Source organism: Oncorhynchus masou, chromosome 24 (assembly GCF_036934945.1).
Source record: "Oncorhynchus masou masou isolate Uvic2021 chromosome 24, UVic_Omas_1.1, whole genome shotgun sequence".
Taxonomy (NCBI): domain Eukaryota; kingdom Metazoa; phylum Chordata; class Actinopteri; order Salmoniformes; family Salmonidae; genus Oncorhynchus; species Oncorhynchus masou.
The window spans coordinates 86,175,775-86,197,045 of record NC_088235.1 but is presented as its reverse complement, the minus strand read 5'-3'; the positions used below and the strand labels follow the sequence as shown (position 1 = coordinate 86,197,045).

General features: G+C 42.6%; 1 protein-coding gene across 2 annotated transcripts in view; it reads left to right on the top strand.

The window, feature by feature from the left end:
* The first annotated feature begins 9,590 nt into the window (after positions 1 to 9,590).
* Positions 9,591 to 21,271, top strand: part of LOC135512902 (oxysterol-binding protein-related protein 9-like) — a 46,088-nt gene continuing 34,407 nt past the window's right edge. For both annotated transcript variants that reach the window (XM_064935396.1, XM_064935395.1), the window contains exons 1-3: positions 9,591 to 9,719; positions 11,921 to 11,971; positions 14,073 to 14,151. In XM_064935396.1, the coding sequence (XP_064791468.1) occupies positions 9,609 to 9,719; positions 11,921 to 11,971; positions 14,073 to 14,151 (241 nt within the window). In that variant the 5' untranslated portion in view covers positions 9,591 to 9,608. The remainder of the gene's footprint in view (positions 9,720 to 11,920; positions 11,972 to 14,072; positions 14,152 to 21,271) is intronic.

Genomic DNA, 21,271 nt, shown 5'->3' with positions numbered 1-21,271 from the left:
TGGCTGTGGCGCGAATGATGAATAACTGTAGGCGTGTGCAGAGGCCCGTTGGTCGGAGGCTTGACCACTTTGAACGGACCAAATCCGACATGACATAAGAACTGCCACTGACAGAACTCCAGTGGTTGCTAAAATAGCTGTCCTCAAAATAGCCTGTTATGGGCATGGGGCTACTGTGCAAGTGCTTATCTTACAGAAACGTAGGCCACCTCTATTGCGTATGCAGACAATCTGATCCACCACATGAAACTTATCACACCAACGAGTTCTAGGATCCAAATTTACCGCGTCTGCCTTGATGTTGATAAAACTTCACGGACCCCTCTTGTGCAGTGGAGCCCAGAAGGATATGTGACCACTTGGTTACCGTGCTGTCCTATCAGTACCACGATTCGAAAGGTGCTCAAACCGCTTAAAATAACCCTCAGTCAACATTAAGATATGTTGCCTACGCCTACTGTCCTACTTATCACATTATTATTACAAATATAAGACTGTCATTTCTCACAATTGTTCTCGATTAGTAAATTTAGATCAAAGCTGAATCAATGTCTTGCAAGATAATGATGGACTTCATCAACTTAATGATGCATTTGTATCTTGTATAACAGAACTGAATATGATAGCATATACTGTAGCACACAGCCTGGTCTTATAGACTGGACATAAATAGTAAATGTAATTCTGGGACACTCAAATTGGAATGATATGTTAAGTTTGGTATGTTTACATAAAACAGAAGGCTCTTCGCTGGCCATGGCAGAACACTGACATTCGTGTCTTGCAGGAAATCACCTACAGAACGAGCAGTATGGCTGGTGGCATTGTCATACTGGAGTGTCATGTCAGGATGAGCCTGCAGGAATGGTACCACCTGAGAGAGGAGGATGTCTTCCCTGTAACGCATAGCGTTGAGATTGCCTGCAATGACAACAAGCTCAGTCCGATGATGCTATGACACACCGCCCTAGACCGTGACAGACCCTCCACCTCCAAATCTATCCCGTTCCAGTGTACAGGCCTCATTGTAACGCTCATTCCTTCGACGATGAACGCGAATCTGACCATCGCCCCGGGTGAGACAAAACCGCGACTCGTCAGTGAAGAACACTTTTTGCCAGTCCTGTCTGGTCCAGCGATGGTGAGTTTGTGCCCATAGGCGACATTATTGCCGGTGATGTCTGGTGAGGACCTGCCTTACAACAGGCCTACAAGCCCTCAGTCAAGCCTCTCTCAGCCTATTGCGGACAGTCTGAGCACTGATGGAGGGATTGTGCGTTCCTGGTGTAACTCGGGCAGTTGTTGTTGCCGCCATCCTGTGTGATTTTTGGATATACCGATTCTGTGCAGGTGTTGTTACACGTGGTCTGCCACTGCGAGGACGATCAGCTGTCCGTCCTGTCTCCCTGTAGAGCTGTCTTAGGCATCTCACAGTACGGACATGGCCATTTATTGCCCTGGCCACAACTGCAGTCCTCATGCCTCCATGCAGCATGCCTAAGGCACGTTCCCACAGATGAGCAGGGACCCTGGGCATCTTTATTTTGGTGTTTTTCAGAGTCAGTAGAAAGACCCCTCTTGTGTCCTAAGTTTTCATAACTGTGACCTTAATTGCGTACCGTCTGTAAGCTGTTAGTGTCTTAACGACCGTTCCACAGGTGCATGTTAATTGTTTATTAATTGTTTATTGTTCATTGAACAAGCATGGGAAACAGTGTTTAAACCATTACAATGAAGTTATTTGAATTTTTACTAATTATCTTTGAAAGACAGGGTTCTGAAAAAGGGATGTTTCTTTTTTTGCTGAGTTTACTTAGCCTGTTAGCTAACCCTTAACCCTTCCCCTAACCTTAACCTAACTCCTAACCCCTAGCTAACTTTAGCCAGCTAGCTAATATTAGTTCTAGCTAACGTTAGCCACAACAAATTGAAATTTGTAACATATCATACATTTTAGCAAATTCGTAACATATAGTAAGTTTTGCAAATTTGTAACATATTGTAATTCGTAACATATCATACGAAATGGATGATGGACATCAACATATTAGGAGGCAAGTAGCCTAGTGGTTAGAGCGTTGAACCAATAACCAAAAGGTTGCTGGATCAAATCCCTGAGCTGATGAGGTAAGAATCTGTCGTTCTGCCCCTGAACAAGTCAGTTCAGGGGGAATTCGGAAATAAATGGGACACTTCTTGCATTTCCTTCTTCTGTAACCTCTTTCGGAATCTATCCAACATATCAGCCCAACACATGATACATTTACGAAATCCTCAAGATATTTCCTTATCACATTTAAAAAAAAATGTGATATCATATTCACAAGAGGCATGACTCACCCTTTTATGTACACTGAGTCAAAACCATATGTTCAGTTCACATTTGGTAGACTGGGACTGTAGGTTAAATAAACTGGTACGCCATTATTATAGTCCTAATTGTACCCTAATGGCAATTAAATTACATTGTGTGTGATTAGAAAACGTCTGAGGAATTCAGAAATGTAGGCTATCATGTGTTGGGATAATATGATGGATATATGTCTGAAGAGGTTACAGTAGGCCTGTGTGTACCCACTGAATATTTATTTGTATTTTCATGCTTTACTTGTCAGTGTTCCAAATGGGACATTATTTGTCTTTACTTGACTTGAACAGTACTTGACTTGGGCAGACACGGAACTGAGTACCATCACCTCATAATGTATTCTGCTGACGTTCCTGCACCTACTATAGAATATTAGCAAAAACGTATTTAGGAGTTTGTGCACCTAAATATAAACTGTACAGGCTCCCAAAATGAGTACCGGCACCTATTTCAGTCCAAGTCAAGCACTGGCCTAAACATGCATACACCATCAAATAGAATTCATTGCAAGCAGTAGGGAAGGATTGGGAAAAATAAAGGGATATGTTACCTTTATTTTACTAGGCAAGTCAGTTAAGAACAAATTCTTATTTTCAATGACAGCCTAGGAACAGTGGGTTAACTGCCTGTTCAGGGGCAGAATGACAGATTTGTACCTTGTCAGCTCGGGGATTTGAACTTGCAACCTTTCGGTTACTAGTCCAACACTCTAACCACTAGGCCACCCTGCCACCCCATATAATGTGAGCTCCAAAAGTATTGGGACAGTGACATCTTTATTGCTGTTTTGGCTCTGTACTCATTACATTACATTACATTTAAGTCATTTAGCAGACGCTCTTATCCAGAGCGACTTACAAATTGGTGAATTCACCTTCTGACATCCAGTGGAACAGCCACTTTACAATAGTGCATCTAAATCATTTAAGGGGGGGGGTGAGAAGGATTACTTTATCCTATCCTAGGTATTCCTTGAAGAGGTGGGGTTTCAGGTGTCTCCGGAAGGTGGTGATTGACTCCGCTGTCCTGGCGTCGTGAGGGAGTTTGTTCCACCATTGGGGGGCCAGAGCAGCGAACAGTTTTGACTGGGCTGAGCGGGAACTGTACTTCCTCAGTGGTAGGGAGGCGAGCAGGCCAGAGGTGGATGAACGCAGTGCCCTTGTTTGGGTGTAGGGCCTGATCAGAGCCTGGAGGTACTGCGGTGCCGTTCCCCTCACAGCTCCGTAGGCAAGCACCATGGTCTTGTAGCGGATGCAAGCTTCAACTGGAAGCCAGTGGAGGGAGCGGAGGAGCGGGGTGACGTGAGAGAACTTGGGAAGGTTGAACACCAGACGGGCTGCGGCGTTCTGGATGAGTTGTAGGGGTTTAATGGCACAGGCAGGGGGCCCAGCCAACAGTGAGTTGCAGTAATCCAGACGGGAGATGACAAGTGCCTGGATTAGGACCTGCGCCGCTTCCTGTGTGAGGCAGGGTCGTAATGTTGTAGAGCATGAATCTACAGGAACGGGCCACCGCCATGATGTTAGTTGAGAACGACAGGGTGTTGTCCAGGATCACGCCAAGGTTCTTAGCGCTCTGGGAGGAGGACACAATGGAGTTGTCAACCGTGATGGCGAGATCATGGAACGGGCAGTCCTTCCCCGGGAGGAAGAGCAGCTCCGTCTTGCCGAGGTTCAGCTTGAGGTGGTGATCCGTCATCCACACTGATATGTCTGCCAGACATGCAGAGATGCGATTCGCCACCTGGTCATCAGAAGGGGGAAAGGAGAAGATTAATTGTGTGTCGTCTGCATAGCAATGATAGGAGAGACCATGTGAGGTTATGACAGAGCCAAGTGACTTGGTGTATAGCGAGAATAGGAGAGGGCCTAGAACAGAGCCCTGGGGGACACCAGTGGTGAGAGCGCGTGGCGAGGAGACAGATTCTCGCCACGCCACCTGGTAGGAGCGACCTGTCAGGTAGGACGCAATCCAAGCGTGGGCCGCGCCGGAGATGCCCAACTCGGAGAGGGTGGAGAGGAGGATCTGATGGTTCACAGTATCGAAGGCAGCCGATAGGTCTAGAAGGATGAGAGCAGAGGAGAGAGAGTTAGCTTTAGCAGTGCGGAGCGCCTCCGTGATACAGAGAAGAGCAGTCTCAGTTGAATGACTAGTCTTGAAACCTGACTGATTTGGATCAAGAAGGTCATTCTGAGAGAGATAGCGGGAGAGCTGGCCAAGGACGGCACGTTCAAGAGTTTTGGAGAGAAAAGAAAGAAGGGATACTGGTCTGTAGTTGTTGACATCGGAGGGGTCGAGTGTAGGTTTTTTCAGAAGGGGTGCAACTCTCGCTCTCTTGAAGACGGAAGGGACGTAGCCAGCGGTCAGGGATGAGTTGATGAGCGAAGGTAAGGGAGAAGGTCTCCGGAAATGGTCTGGAGAAGAGAGGAGGGGATAGGGTCAAGCGGGCAGGTTGTTGGGCGGCCGGCCGTCACAAGAAGCGAGATTTCATCTGGAGAGAGAGGGGAGAAAGAGGTCAGAGCACAGGGTAGGGCAGTGTGAGCAGAACCAGCGGTGTCGTTTGACTTAGCAAACGAGGATCGGATGTCGTCGAACATTCTTTTCAAAATGGTTGACGAAGTCATCTGCAGAGAGGGAGGAGGGGGAGGGGAGGAGGATTCAGGAGGGAGGAGAAGGTGGCAAAGAGCTTCCTAGGGTTAGAGGCAGATGCTTGGAATTTAGAGTGGTAGAAAGTGGCTTTAGCAGCAGAGACAGAGGAGGAAAATGTAGAGAGGAGGGAGTGAAAGGATGCCAGGTCTGCAGGGAGGCGAGTTTTCCTCCATTTCCGCTCGGCTGCCCGGAGCACTGTTCTGTGAGCTCGCAATGAGTCGTCGAGCCACGGAGCGGGAGGGGGGAGGACCGAGCCGGCCTGGAGGATAGGGGACATAGAGAGTCAAAGGATGCAGAAAGGGAAGAGAGGAGGGTTGAGGAGGCAGAATCAGGAGATAGGTTGGAGAAGGTATGAGCAGAGGGAAGAGATGATAGGATGGAAGAGGAGAGAGTAGCGGGGGAGAGAGAGCGAAGGTTGGGACGGCGCGATACCATCCGAGTAGGGGCAGTGTGGGAAGTGTTGGATGAGAGCGAGAGGGAAAAGGATACAAGGTAGTGGTCGGAGACTTGGAGGGGAGTTGCAATGAGGTTAGTGGAAGAACAGCATCTAGTAAAGATGAGGTCGAGCGTATTGCCTGCCTTGTGAGTAGGGGGGAAGGTGAGAGGGTGAGGTCAAAAGAGGAGAGGAGTGGAAAGAAGGAGGCAGAGAGGAATGAGTCAAAGGTAGACGTGGGAAGGTTAAAGTCGCCCAGGACTGTGAGAGGTGAGCCGTCCTCAGGAAAGGAGCTTATCAAGGCATCAAGCTCATTGATGAACTCTCCGAGGGAACCTGGAGGGCGATAAATGATAAGGATGTTAAGCTTGAAAGGGCTGGTAACTGTGACAGCATGGAATTCAAAGGAGGCGATAGACAGATGGGTAAGGGGAGAAAGAGAGAATGACCACTTGGGAGAGATGAGGATCCCGGTGCCACCACCCCGCTGACCAGAAGCTCTCGGGGTGTGCGAGAACACGTGGGAGGACGAAGAGAGAGCAGTGGGAGTAGCAGTATTATCTGTGGTGATCCATGTTTCCGTCAGTGCCAAGAAGTCGAGGGACTGGAGGGAGGCATAGGCTGAGATGAACTCTGCCTTGTTGGCCGCAGATCGGCAGTTCCAGAGGCTACCGGAGACCTGGAACTCCACGTGGGTCGTGCGCGCTGGGACCACCAGATTAGGGTGGCCGCGGCCACGCGGTGTGGAGCGTTTGTATGGTCTGTGCAGAGAGGAGAGAACAGGGATAGATAGACACATAGTTGACAGGCTACAGAAGAGGCTACGCTAATGCAAAGAAGATTGGAATGACAAGTGGACTACACGTCTCGAATGTTCAGAAAGTTAAGCTTACGTAGCAAGAATCTTATTGACTAAAATGATTGAAATGATACAGTACTGCTGGAGTAGGCTAGCTGGCAGTGGCTGCGTTGTTGACACTACACTAATCAAGTCGTTCCGTGAGTGTAATAGTTTCTACACGGGGGCTAGCTGGCTAGCTAGCAGTGTTGATTACGTTACGTTACATTAAAAGAACGACAATCACATTGGATTCCATCACATTGAATTTGAAATGATACAATGACTATGACGTTAAAGTGCAAATGGTCAGATTTAATTTGAGGGTATTTTCATCCATATAGAGTGAATAGTTTTGAAATTACAGAACTTTTTGTACATAGTCGCCACCATTTTAGGGGACCAAAAGTATTGGGACAAATTCACTTATATGTGTATTAAAGAAGTCAAAAGATTAATATTTGGTCCCATATTCCTAGCACGCAATGATTACATCAAGTTTGTGGCTCTACAAACTTGTTCATGCATTTGTTGTTTGTTTTGGTTGTGTTTCAGATTATTTTGTGCCCAATAGAAATTAATGGTAAATAATGTATAACACTTCTACATTAATGTGGATGCTACCATGATTGTGGATAGTCCTGAATGAATGGTGAATAATGATTGGTCAGAAATTTACAGAGGCACAAATATCAAACCCTCAAGACATGCTAACCTCTCACCATTACAATAACAGTGGAGGTTAGCTTTTTGGGGGGGATATTATATTATTTTCTTATTATTCACGACTCATTCAAGATTATCCTTAATAGTGACTTTATGAAAGTCTTAAGTTACATTAAAATATGAAAGAAAATGTATTCCAAAGAACACAATAGCATTTTCCTTAGTTTATGTCACTGTATATGCACCAAAGAAATACAGTAAAACACCACAATGTGGTAATCCAAAAGATCATTCATTATTCATTTGTTAAGGGCAGGTCTTAAGGAATGAATAAATACATTTAAGAAAATGCATTTCAAAAGAAAATAATGCATATTTGAGTTTAAATATATTGCTGTGCTTTGAGTGTTGTGAGTACACGCGGGCGTGCATGTAATAGCAGTTATTCTGCCCAAAATAAGGTTATGTTCTGAAAAAGAGCTCAAGGGGTATTTTTTAAGAGGTGTTTAGCAATGACATGTGATTAGGAAACTGCAGAATCTGCTCTTTTTGATATTATATAAACTTCAAAATGTCTTACCTGCTTGTAACTGTAGGAACATTTGCTAAAGTCACTTTTTGGCACTCGGCTTCATTTCCCTGCTTCTGTGTCAATTCCAAATTGCGCTGTTCATCAGATTCTTCATTTACAATTTAACAATTGATAATATTCTCACCCATCTGACTATTCTTGATTTAATCTTGTCTTTTGGCAAACTTTATTATTATTATATGTGTGAAATTAGTTTTGATATAGTTTAGGTGTAGGTTTGAAAGGCCATCAGCAGCTGCAAAGGCCTGACAGGTAAGCGGGAAATATTTTCAAATTCTGTTTGTGATATTAAGATTCTAACAACTATAGTGTGTTGGATAGACTTATTTAGGAAATGGGGGGCATAAATGAAAATGACAATTTAATGAAAGCTATTCCAAATTATATCCTTACTTTACTGAAGTATCAATTACACCAGGAGTGTCAAATTCATTCCATGGAGGACCTAGTGTCTCCGGGTTTTAGTTTTTCCCTTTCAATGAAGACCTAGACAACCAGGTGAGGGGAGTTCTTTACTAATTAGGGACCTTAATTCATTAATCAAGAATAATGGAGGAGCGAAAACCCACAGAAACTCGTCCCTCTATGGAATGATTTTGACAAGAATATTACATGCACTATATTACAGGGGTAGGCAACCCTGGTCCTGGAGTTGCGCAGGCACTTCTAGTTTTTAATTTAACCAACCTGGAAGACCAGGTGTTGAATTTAGGCAAATACTGAACTGATCAATTAGCTCAGTTGGTCAGGCGTGGTGCCGAGTTGGAACCAAATCCTGCAGTATCTGCGGCACTCCAGGAAGAGGGCTGCGTACCCCTGGTGTAGAAATGAATGGCATCAGTATATTAGATAAGAAATGTAACAACAATTAAGTCAGATAAATTATTAACATGAAGTTTACCTCTGCTGCAATTTTTCAATGAGCATCTTAATTTGATGTGAAATGGCAGCATGACTAATCCACATAAATATTTGATAACTAATAAAGTGAGAGAAGTCTCTTACAAGATCCTTCACAGATGTTATCTTTGTAATAGTCATATTTCTAAATATATTATTAATGTAAAAAATGAATGCAGCTTTGTGAATTGGAAAATTAAACTATAGAACATTTATTTAGTGATTTGCATGGTAAAATATTTTGGACAGATATGAAAATATATATTGCATTGTGATTTTTTTTTTCATTTTACTCTGTAAAACAAACCGTTTTTATTGATTTAGAATATTATAGAACACGCCTGAAAGGTATAAATAGCACATTCTCAAATAACAAAGTGTATCTTGTCTATAGTGTAATATATTTGTTGGTGTCTCTGGTTTTATTTATTATAATTTATGTATTTTGGGGTCTTTTGTTATGTGTGATATTTCTATATTGTTTTGTACAATGTATGTGATGTAACAACAACAACAACAACAAAAATGGCAGAGTATGTAAAAAAATAATAATAATGTTTTGAGTCAATTTGTTGCTCTCGGCTCTCCTAGTGTTGAATGGTTACATTTGTGGCCACCTAGCCTACCCTACTATCTCCTGGTAGCTGAGCCAGTGAGAGGCTGCCAAGCCTATTGTGATTATTACCTTTATATCAGGACATTGTGTTCTCGTTGCATGGTCTCATAGGCCTATGGTTTATTATGTGTAGGTCTATGTGAGTTGCATGTTAAATGCAAGAGTCATGGATTACGTAGGCCTACAAGACAATTACAGTAGGTATAGGGTAGGTTATGCTTTTATGTTAATATAATGAGGATTTGAGAGCCCAAATTTTGTCCCACCGACATTTTTGCTGGCCCTGTTATCAATGGGTTTCTGCCTATGCCATTATGTTTCAGAAGACATAAATGCAAAAGTGTACCACTTTTTATGAATTATGATTATATTAATTTAGATAGACATAAAGAGCATTGGGATTGACTTTTTCTATGGAAAATTATAACTTCTGAAATGTTTGACAATCTTTCAGCTGTCAAAAGTCTTGCCATCCTGTGACGTTTGTGGTACGAGCCGTTTTTTTCCATACAGACTCCTCCCCCAGAATCTTGGCCAAGTGTAAAGATGGCGTCGGTCATGGAGGGACCGCTAAGCAAATGGACTAACGTCATGAAAGGTTGGCAGTATCGCTGGTTTGTTTTGGATTACAATGCGGGTTTACTGTCATACTACACGGTGCGTATTTTCTTGTTCTTGATAATTAATAAGCCGAAAACCTCGGTGTCCGGTAGTATAAGTTACCAATGCATTGCTTGTCAAAACCGAGTACTGGAGTGGGGACAGAGGCCTGTGTGCCAGCAGTTGGGTTTGGGAATCTCAGCTGGCAGAAAAGGGCGGCGACTTTCCGCGACAGATCCATTGTTGACCAATCATATCCATGCTGGAGGACCAACTAACAAATTAAATGCCAGTATTTTCTCTACTTCCTGGAATTCGCTAACAATAACTACGATGTGCTGTGTTCTTTTCCTTGTTGCTAGCCTGCAGCGTTTGTCATCGTTGTATTTATCTAATTTTCATGTCCACGTTTTGCTGTCAGTTAGACTTAAACACGGTTGATTATTCGAGGCATTAAAAGCTACGTAGTAGGAGTAATTTATAAGCATGTCAAAAGGTGGAGGCAAGGTTAGCTACTAATCATGTGAAAATGAAGTGTTTTTTTTTTCTTTTTTTTTCTCCTGGTTGCTTGCTTAACTCGATTGCCTGCGTAATAATAGGATTGTAGAATTCACCGTTAAGGTCTACTGTCACAAGAGTCAGAGTTAGCAGACATTGCCTTACCATGCCACATCCCTCTTTTTTTTAATTTTTTTTTAGCTAATAAGCTTTGTCGAAGGCAGGTGTATCATTAATTGCACCCGTCATAAAGCTACATAAGCTGCTATCGACATTTCGACAGCCCCCCCACACTCTGTTGACAACTTAAGCCACTTGATTCTGTCATTTAAACAGCCTGCCACTTTGTTGTGTAAACTGATGGGTGAGGCTGGAGGTATGTAACGATTGACAGGGCTATGTATGAGTTAAATATCAATGATATTTTAAAGCCAAAGAAAGGCAAACAAGCTACAGAGTTTGTTTACAAACATTCAAATGACAACAAAATGTACCGTTGCAAAAGCTACTAGTTACTGGCCTGATAAGGCATTATAGCTAAGTCAAGAATCATTGGGCATATACTCAGTGTCCAGCTTATTAGGTATACCACCCCATTCACAAAACTGGTTAGCTCCTACAGACAGGGAGTCACGTGGCTTGTTATATAGGCATTGAGGTATTCAACTACTGTTAGATTGAACTTTAGAATGGGCAAAACAAGTGACCTACGTGACTGAGCGTGGTATTATCGTCTGTGCAAGGCACTCTGGATCCAGTATCTTTGAAAATATCTTGCCTTCTGGCCTTTTTCCACGCACAAGTCTCTTAGTTTACAGAGAATGGTGTGACAAACAACTCATCAGTCCTTGTCACGGATGGGCTATTGCAGCAGATGACCACACCAGGTTCCACTCCTATCAGCTACAAATAAGAAGTGGCTTAGGGGGGCACGCGATCACCAACACTAGACAATTGAGGAACGTAACCTGCTCCAACGACTCCCAGTTACTCTTGTGTCATGCTCATGGTAGAGTCAGGATTTGGCGTAAGCTGCATGAGTCCATGGCCTGCTGTCAAAAGTGCAGGCTTGTGGCAGGTGTGTAATGGTATGGGAAATGTTTTCCTGGTACAAGTCAGGGTCCCTAGATACCAATTGAGCAACGTTTCCATGCCCTGAAGGATTCAGGCTGTTCTGGAGGCAAAGGGTGGTCCAACCCAGTACAAGATGAGTGTGCCTAATAAACTGTCCACTGAGTGTATATGTCCATGAACAGAAGGAACTTCATGAAAATATGGTCCACTGTGTCACATCAAAATGGTTCTATCTCACAGGTAACAATAAATATGAACATTTTACTGTCATTTGCGAAGATGGGAAGGTTTCACAAAGTGTATGTCATCTATAGCCTGAGTGCTGTCATGTTAACTTCTTGTCACACCGAACATTTGGCTTGACAATGACCAATGAAGTTGGCAAGAGCACAAACAGATTTGGGACCATATATATATATATATATATTACACACACACTTTAGCTATGCATGTGATACTTGCAGATGAGATGCAAGCCCAGGGCACTTACAATTCAGGTTAGCAGCTATTTTTATCAGAGAATCTTGGCTTGCTATATGTATGAAGTTCCATGAACTTTCCACTGGTGAACTTGATAATGAATAAACTTAAACTTGGGGTGGAAATTTTTGTGTGAACGGAGTATGCAAAAATGATAAAAAAATAAGTGTTCTTGAAACCTGTTGTTTTCTTCTCTTCATTTTCAGTCCAAGGACAAGATGATGCGAGGCTCTAGGAGAGGTTGTGTGCGGCTCAGGGTAAGGAACTGGCCTGTTGTTCATCGTCTGCTTGGAGGGAGAGTTTGCACCAGCTAATTGAGTAGCTATTTTTCCTAACTAGCCTAATTTATTTTCTCTTTGTCTATATAATACACCGGGAGTCCACGTCCAGCACTGCAGGGTATCCATATATATGTATAAATGCATTTTGTTTTACATACCTACAGTAGAAAAGAGGAGAATATCTTATTTCTAATGATGTCAACTTTATTTCTCAACTCCAATTACACTCACTGGAGTATCTGACATTGGCACCTGCATCGCCGGGATGTCTTGGATGGGCTCTCTGAGCAAGAAAAGGTTAAAGACCCCAGCAATACAAGGCTATTAAATATAATAACTTGCTATATGTTTGTAAAAATATTGCCACAAGATGGCAGTATTCGATGTATTCTAATTAGACTCAACAGTTACAAAATAGGATTATAATGTTTTGTTTCCTAAAGGATCCTAGCTGGCCCATTGTGTCTTGCCCTTTTTCCCCCTTCTGTCCTGAAGGAATTAAGCATACCTAATTTAGTAGCAAATGGTTCTTAGATCTGTTAAGACTTTGAGCCAAATCAGAGGTTTTACTTTTAACGCTTGACAAATAGTTTGATTGAAATGTCTTGGGGTCAAACTTGTTTAGCACATATTGTTTATCAAGTGTAGGCGTATCACACTGTGTAGTTATCTTTGTTTAGTTTTTTTACCTGTAGTTATGGCAGGGATTTGTGAGGGATCTGATGCAAAATCCAATGTCAGAACCTGTTTCTTTTTGCCTAGAGACAATGTTAGCAAGACCTTCAAAGACATCACACACCACACATAGAAATATCTACATACAGAGTAGCTTTGAGAAAATAATATTGGCTAGATTATTTTCGATTGTTGGAGGTTTCATGCCAGCAACTAAATTTATAAGCTTCTTTTTCAGTCAGATGATAGATAATTCAATTACAGAGACCTTTCTCATGTGTTCCTTCAGTTTTGTGTGCTGGTTTTAAAGGGATACGAGCATGTTATCTTCAGTACTATCATACTACTGTGCTATACATTTGACTACTTCCAGTAGTTAGTATTTACGATTCCCCTCCTTAGTTTTAGACTAAGACAGTACTGTGGATTTTACTTATGGCTTGTGGAATTTTCTCCTCAGACACATACGTAGGCTAAATGCACACCACATGTATAAACACACACATCTTAGTCTACATTATTTATAGTCTTAATTCCACTCATGGTTAGTTGAACTCGCGTTCCTCATTTTGTCTGCCTCTGTGTGAATCCGACAGCCAGGGCATCGTCTTTTAATGAGTCATCACATGGTGGTTCTAATGTGATAATTGATGCCTACACCTCATCAGCAGTACATGGGAAGTCTTAAAGTAACTTTCCAGAGAAAATGTAAAATATTTTAATATTCTGTTAACACACACCCAAATAATGTTGTTGACTCATCCTATACTCGTATTTGTTGCCAAAGCATCATTTGGAGAAAGAACACTTCAAAAGCCCCACCTCAAACTGACCGTTTCAAAAAAGCTTGTTATTGCCTCAGAGGATGAACTGGCTAATCAGCGGTCTACTCGCATGAATATTTTGAACGACCAGTATACGCCCATACCATTCCAACACAGAAAGCTGCTTTTTAACATGAGTAATAATTACACATTTTTGTAAGAAACTCTTTCACTCATATTGTAATTAATTATAGGTCCTATTTAATAGAAATCTGGAAACACTAGACAGTTACTTTAATGCAGATTTGTGACTTATCAAACATGTTTTATTTAAATGGCATATGCTTATCTTTAAAAAATAATAATTTTGGTTTGGTTTTGACTGGCAGGCAGGTTAGAGATATACTGTTGCAAGGTGCCATGCTACAGCCATAGCTCTATGTTATTTCCTTCCTTCCTTCCTTCCTTCCTTCCTTGCTGCTGGTCCCTAATGTCTCTTCTCTACCCTTTCTTGCCTCACTCCACCCAGACACCGCCCTCCTCTTTTTCTCCTTGGTAGGTGTGTGATAGAGTGAACAAGAGAGAGGGATGGTGACGTCTCCTCTCTCACTGCCTCCTCTTCCTTTTTGCTTTTCCAGGGAGCTGTAATAGGAATCGATGATGAAGACGACAGCACATTCACTATCACTGTGGACCAGAAGACTTTCCATTTCCAAGGTTAGTCTCTTGTTCTTTTCTTTCTCCTCCTCTCCCTCACCTCCCACTTTGCCTGCTTCCCTGTCGTTTGTAGTGAATCCATCAATGCTGCATACTGCCAGCTGCTCACATGTAGGCTCTATTTGTCGCTTGTTCTCTCTCGCGCGCTCTCGCTCTTCCAGCCTTTTTCTTCTTAGTTTTTAAAGGAGGATTATTTTGTCGGTGCGCTAACACAAGCAGACACACACCACACACGTCAAGCTCTAGGCATTTGAATGGCTAGTCGTCTAGAGGCTAAAGCAAGATTTATTCCACAGCAAGATTCCTCTGTAGTGGAAAGAAGCGAAGGAGGCTGTATTTAAAACAAAATTGAAGATTACTTGCATTTTCTACCGCCTATGGGAATAAAGAAATACTGCTGAGCTGCACTGCCGATCCACACCCTGAACACTTCAGAGACAGGTCTGGTCCCCTTCCCAGAACCCTCTCACCCCACCCCCTTCCTCCGGCCAGCAGCTGCACTGACCATCCACCCAGCGGACCACTCTCCTCCAGGTCTCTAACCTCCTACACCCTGTCACCTCCATCGCTCCCCACCACACAGCCACCACTACCTCCACCGCCACCAGCATTCTGTCCACGGTGGGCTCATTTCGTCCACCTCCATGCCCTCTCCTATTGCTATGTTCCGAAACTGTATGCTGTGGCTCTACAATAGGAAGGGTAAGCAGATGCATGATGTCTGCATGTTGGCCTCTTGTCAGGTTGAAGGGCATGGCTCGGTGAAGCATCGGTTGTAACCTTTTCCGAGGCATTTGTGTTTGTTTTAGTAGCTTACTGCTTGGTTTGATTTGTTTCTAAGAGGTGCTTTGTGAGGTCACCAGTGTTTATTATGATTGTTGAGGTTGGCGAATTCTATGATATTATTATCGGTCTGATTTCAATTTGAGATTAATTTCATATCAAGTTGGTCGAGTTAGAATTCTATGGTCATAACCATGTTTTCATTTTGTCTTTTGGTCTACTTGCTCTATTATGCGTATCCAGTCAATTTTATTGGAATTCACCCTTTAAAAGATGCATTTGTGAAAAAGGATGCTCCTCCAGATGATTCCTCCAAGTTGGAAAGTAATTATAAGATTACGTGGAAAAGATGGGATCGTCACAGCCATTATACAACCCATCTAACACCCAAGCCTGTAGGTGATTTAAAAACAATTCCTATATCACAACAAGGGACATACCAATTTGCACTTGAAAAGGTTAACAAAGATGTATGTGCTACTCTCCCAGATGTTGCCTGCTGGAGATGCATTACTGTTGTATTCATCCTTTTAAAGGATCCAGCTGATGTTACACACATTTATTCTGGTGTGGTGCTGCGGCAGGCAAGCAGGGGGGCTGTGTCGTCGTCGGACTATAGCAGAGCATGGGTGAGGTATGGGGTGGCCACAGATGAAGGCTGCGGAGAGAGTGAGAATTTGTATTTCTATTTAGAGGAGCATCCATAATTCATCTGGCTCTTTTCCTGGCGGAGCATCAGAGCTGCATGAGAGGCCGTCAACTCCTACTCCCCGCTTCCCCCCCACTTCCAAAGCAGACCTTGTGTGCTAAAGAGCTCTACATGGTCCCCTACAGACAAAGCTGCTTAGCCTGGGAAACTGCTGAATGCATTGGCCAAGCCCACGATGAGCAGGTCGCGTGTTGTAGAGAGGGTGTCTAGTGGTTCTGGTAATGTATGACATACCCCGTCTTTGGAGTATACAGTGGGTCCTCATTTAGTAGTTGCGTAATACCGTGGCGCGGGATGCGGCGGTATGCTACGGCGTGTTACAGTGCATAGTATTTACTGTTAGCCGTTGTTGCCGTTAATGCTCGTTCAAACCACCAGAAGGAATCTTTGAGGGCCTCTTTATGAAGCTTTTTGGTGCTTACTTCCTTTTCCAAATAATCCTACAGAGGTCCATGCAGGCCAGACGTTTTGATTGCATTAACCTATCTGAAAGAGCCTATTCTAAGGTTTTTAAATATTCTTGTTTTCCCAAACAACACAAAAATATTGCCCAGATGGTGTTTCAAAATATAACGTTTTCCTAGAATAACCTCTGCTCCATGCGTAGCCTACTAGCAACAATCAGAAAATACCTATTTGGGAAAAATATCCTTTCTATTTAATTCTGTTGTATTCCATCATATTATTATTGGAAAATATACAGTGTACAAAACATTAGGAACCCCTGCTCTTTCCATGACAGACTGACCAGGTGAAATCTATGATCCTTTATTGATGTCACCTGTTAAATCTTCTTCAGTCAGTGTAGATGAAGGTGAGGAGACGGGGTTAAAGAAGGATTTTTAAGCCGTAAGACAATTGAGACTTGGATTGTGTATGTGTGCCGTTCAGAGGGCAAGACAAAATATTTAAGTGCCTTTGAACAGGGTATGGTAGTAGGTGCCAGGTTCACCGGTTTGATGGTGTCAAACTGCAACGCTGCTGGGCTTTTCACGCTCAACAGATTTCCTTGTGTATCAACTACCACCCAAAGTATATCCAGCCAATGGCAGGCCAGTGGTCGAAAACGCGTCTTTGATAGGGCTATGACAGTAATTGGATATCATTGACAGTAATTGACAGTGATTGTGACATTGACGGTTTTGGGTCAAGACCATCATGAAAATAAAATAAGTCAAAACCATTTAATAAAAAAATGCTAAAAACACATGTTTTAGCAACTTTAAATTAGAGGAGTGAGGTGATAAAGATGGCGCTCGTAGCAAAACAAATGTAACAGCTTACGACGATGGAGAACCAGATGACTTGGACCAGTCTGTCTGCAGAATATGTGCAAAAAGTGTACCTAATGGAGAATTCCAGAACCACAAACGGGACACCGATAAATGGCGAGAACTGGCAGACAGTCTAACTTCTTATGTAGGAATAGAAACCCACCTTTGTAGAAATGCTCTGTAAACTTGACGGTTAACGGGGAGAAAGTACAGTATTTCTCTCAAATAGCGGTCCCTACATTGTTCAACAAGGTGGAAGTTCAGACAGCTAAAGGATGTCTTATATTTTTTAATAAATAATACAAATTGTATTTGCACTGGTCAAGTGTAAATATGACTGGACACTTAAATCCCACTGTTTAGAAACAACCTACATGGCGGAATCCCACACAGCCGGCAACCTGGCTGACGTCCTGCGTTCGGGCTTGACTAAAATAAACTGCCCTGTATCACCACAGACACTGGGGCCAACATTGTGGCAACTGAACTGGCCTTGGCTAAATTGCTTTGGCCACAATCTTCATCTTGCCGTCACCAACGGTGTGAACAGCGAGAGCACACACACAGAGGTCGGGTTCTATGGTCGGGTTCTAAGCCTATGTTGAGCCCTAGTGAAGGCCCAGATGGAGCTGAACCTCAAATCATAGCCTCATTCTGGTGAGAAATTAAGTTTAATCAGCTATAATAACCATTGAAAAGAACAAGCTATGTGAAATTAGTGTTCATGTATAATTATGTTATTCAGATGCCCTAGGAAATCAACAAACAAAATAGGCATATTTCCTTGAATCATTCAAGGGCGGTTAAACATAATCCTAGACTAAATTGCATGTTTAAACTGGACTAAATGACATTGCATTTCTCAGACATGTTTTAAAGTAGTCTGACTTTCCCTAGCCTAGATTTAAAAAGTCTGTGTTCCAGAGGGATAATTTAGAGCTAGATCTAAATAAAGGCTTAAATTTAACCTGGACAGAGGCATGTTTAACTTCAGATTAATGGATGTGTGCCCCCAGGTTGTTCTGGGCAACGGAGAAAGATGGATTAACTAGACTATTTCAATGATGATCAAAGACCACCACCAAGGCCAGACAGAAGGGTGCTTATAGACAGGAGCAACCCACTGAATGATTTTGATTAAATCAATTCCTGTGTCCTTTTACGTATGTACTAAGAAAATGCAGCTGACATTTGTTTGCTTGAACCAAGCCTTTCATCTGACTCTTTGGGGAAGGCCCATCCTTCCTTCCCTACAAGTTCTGATCACCTTGAGGTTTATGGCTTCTGTAACCTTCCATCGTGAAACAGGATATTTGTGTGGTGCAAGTGATCTGACTCTATGCAGAATAGTCCACAAAGACTGCAATGCTATATGTGAACTGAAAGACAATTACATCAAGTTCCCTGATGCTGCTGCCCAAGCCAACAACAAGGTAGAGTTCTATGAATATGGGAACTTCCCACAAGTAATGGATGTCATATTCCCATCGTGTCCCTCTACAGCAGATGCTGAGGAGTGTAGGATTCTTAAACTGGTTCTCAATAAATGTATACAGTGTGGGTGCTTCCAATTTGCAGTTCTCCAACATTGTTGCACGTTGGAAAGGGGCAACTCATGACTCAAGGATTTTCCAAAACTCCTCTTTGTATACTCAGCTTGAAGGAGGACAACGGAGTGGAACCATATTTGGTGACAGTGGGCATGCACAGGTTAACTTGTTGTTCACCTCCTAGAGCTTTGGGCCAGTAACCAAAAGGTTGCTGGATCGAATCCCCGAACTGACAAAGTAAAAATCTTTCGTTCTGCCCCTGCGCAAGGCTTAACCCACTGTTCCCCGTGCACTGAAGACATGGATATCGATTGAGGCAGACATCGCACCTCTGATTCAGAGGGGTTGGGTTGAATGCGGAAAACGTATTCAGTTGTATAGCTGACTAGGTATCCCCCTTTCACCAACAGGTTTTTGATTCAGGAATGGAAATATCAGGACCTCGTACTGCTGATGCTTAATGTTTCTCTCTTGCTTCATAACCAACTCAACATAAAGGATTTGCATCTTCATATCATGCTTTTACATTAGCTTGTGCTCATGAAATTCCATGGCCAGTTTCTCACGCATTCTCAGCCTCTTGTCTTTGTCCTCCAATCTTCCCTCCTGGCTGCTGCAGATGTAGGGGGCTGACCTTCCTTCATCCTCTTAAGAGAAGTCTCCTCCAAACTATGGCGATCATCCGCCTCTAGGAAATTATTACATTGCTGCCTTAGAGAACATTAGTTCTTCAAGAGTTAAGTTCATTACATTTTTATTATGGAAGTGCAAGAGATGACTGACAACATTACATATTCTCTGCAGTCTGGGGATGCCACATGTTGAATGAATGTGTCCTACCATATGAGGATTGAAACGTTCCCCCATCTAAACTGTACTATACTATACCTTCCATTGGTTGCTGGCTATCAATTATCCCAGTAAAGTCCCCCAGCTCATCTGTCTCTGGTCTTAACAGTGTTAACACTCCCTACGAGCAAAAGCATTTGTCTTCAAGTAGATTTTTGTTGTTCCACAGGACCTTAGAAACATGAGACAATATAGCAATTATATTAGAAATTATGTATAACATTGTTACATTTCTGTCATACATACATTTTGGCCCCACTGTTATGCAATAACTAACATTTCAAAGTGACTCTGATTTGTAAAAGTGGGCCAACAATAAATAGTGTCTTAGATGAAGTTGTTGGAGTGTCCTTTTTGTTTACTTTTTCATTTGAATTCATTACACATGGTAGTCCAAGCATTCTTCTCATTTTCTGTTGAATCATGCTATTTGTTGTCAATAATTGGGTGGTTTGACACAATTCGCTGAAGAGTGTTTTGTATATAAAATTAATCTTTTACCTCCGTCCATTGTTTGTTTTAGGTGACTTGCTCCAATTCCACACTATGCTTATGTATTAGTGTCCCATCCCGGGTTATTGTAGCATCCTCAGATTAGCACCAAGTGCACATCGTTAATCTAAGCAGGCTTCACAAAGATTAATTTGTTAGGCCTTATTTACCTTAACTGGGACTCCTTAATCTGGAACTAATACATCTGAAGTTAATAACATCTCAGAAAGTGTTTTGTAAATCTGGATTCATTTAAGTAGAACTAGCTTAGTCCTGACTTTAAATCAAATCACATTTTATTTGTCACATACACATGGTTAGCAGACATTATTGCGAGTGTAGCCTAATGCTTGTGCTTCTAGTTCCCGCAGTGCAGAAATATCTAACAATTCCACAACTACCTAATACACACAAATCTAATGGAATAAGAATATATATATATACATTATAAATATATGGATGAGCAATGACCGAGCGGCATAGGAAAGATGCAATAGATGGTATAAAATATCATATATATACAAAGAGATGAGTAATGCAAGATGTATGTAAACATCATTATTAAAGTGACTATTGATCCATTTATTAATGTGGCCAATGATTTCAAGTCTACACCGTTCATAACAGGCAGCAGCCTCTGTGTTAGTGATGGCTGTTTAATAGTCTGATGGCCCTGAGATCGAAGCTGTTTTTCAGTCTCTCGGTCCCAGCATTGATGTACCTGTACTGACCTCGCCTTCGGGATGGTTGCAGGGTGAACAGGCAGTTGCTTGGGTGGTTGTTGTCCTTGATGATATTTTTGGCCTTCCTGTGACATCGGGGGCTGTAGGTGTCCTGGAGGGCAGGTAGTTTGCTCCCGGTGATTCGTTGTGCAGACCGAACCACCCTCTGGTGAGCCCTGCGGTTATGGGCGGTGTAGTTGCTGTACCAGGCGGTGATGCAGCCCGACAGGATGCTCTCAATTGTGCATCTGTAAAAGTTTGAGGGTTTTAGGTGACAAGCCACATTTCTTCAGCCTCCTGAGGTTGAAGAGGCACTGTTGCACCGCCTTCACCACATTGTCTGTGTTGGTGAACCTTTTCAGTTTGTCCGTGATGTGTACGCTGAGGACCTTAACTTTCCACCTTCTCCCCTGCTGTCCCATTGATGTGGATAGTGGGGTGCTCTCTCTGCTGTTTCTTGAAGTCCACGATAATCTCCTTTGTTTTGATGAGTGAGTTTATTTTCCTGACACCACAGGAAAGTGCCCTCACCACCTCCCTATAGGCTGTCTCGTCGTTGTTGGTTATCAAGCCTACTGCTGTTATCATCTGCAAACTTGAGTGGAAGCGTGCATGGCCACGGAGTCATGGGTGAACAATTAAATTCTGTCCACAAAACTGCGCCTCAATGTTGCATTGCCGTAGGCACATTGTATTTTCACAATGAAATAAGCCTTTTTTTGCCAATTAAACTCTAGTTAA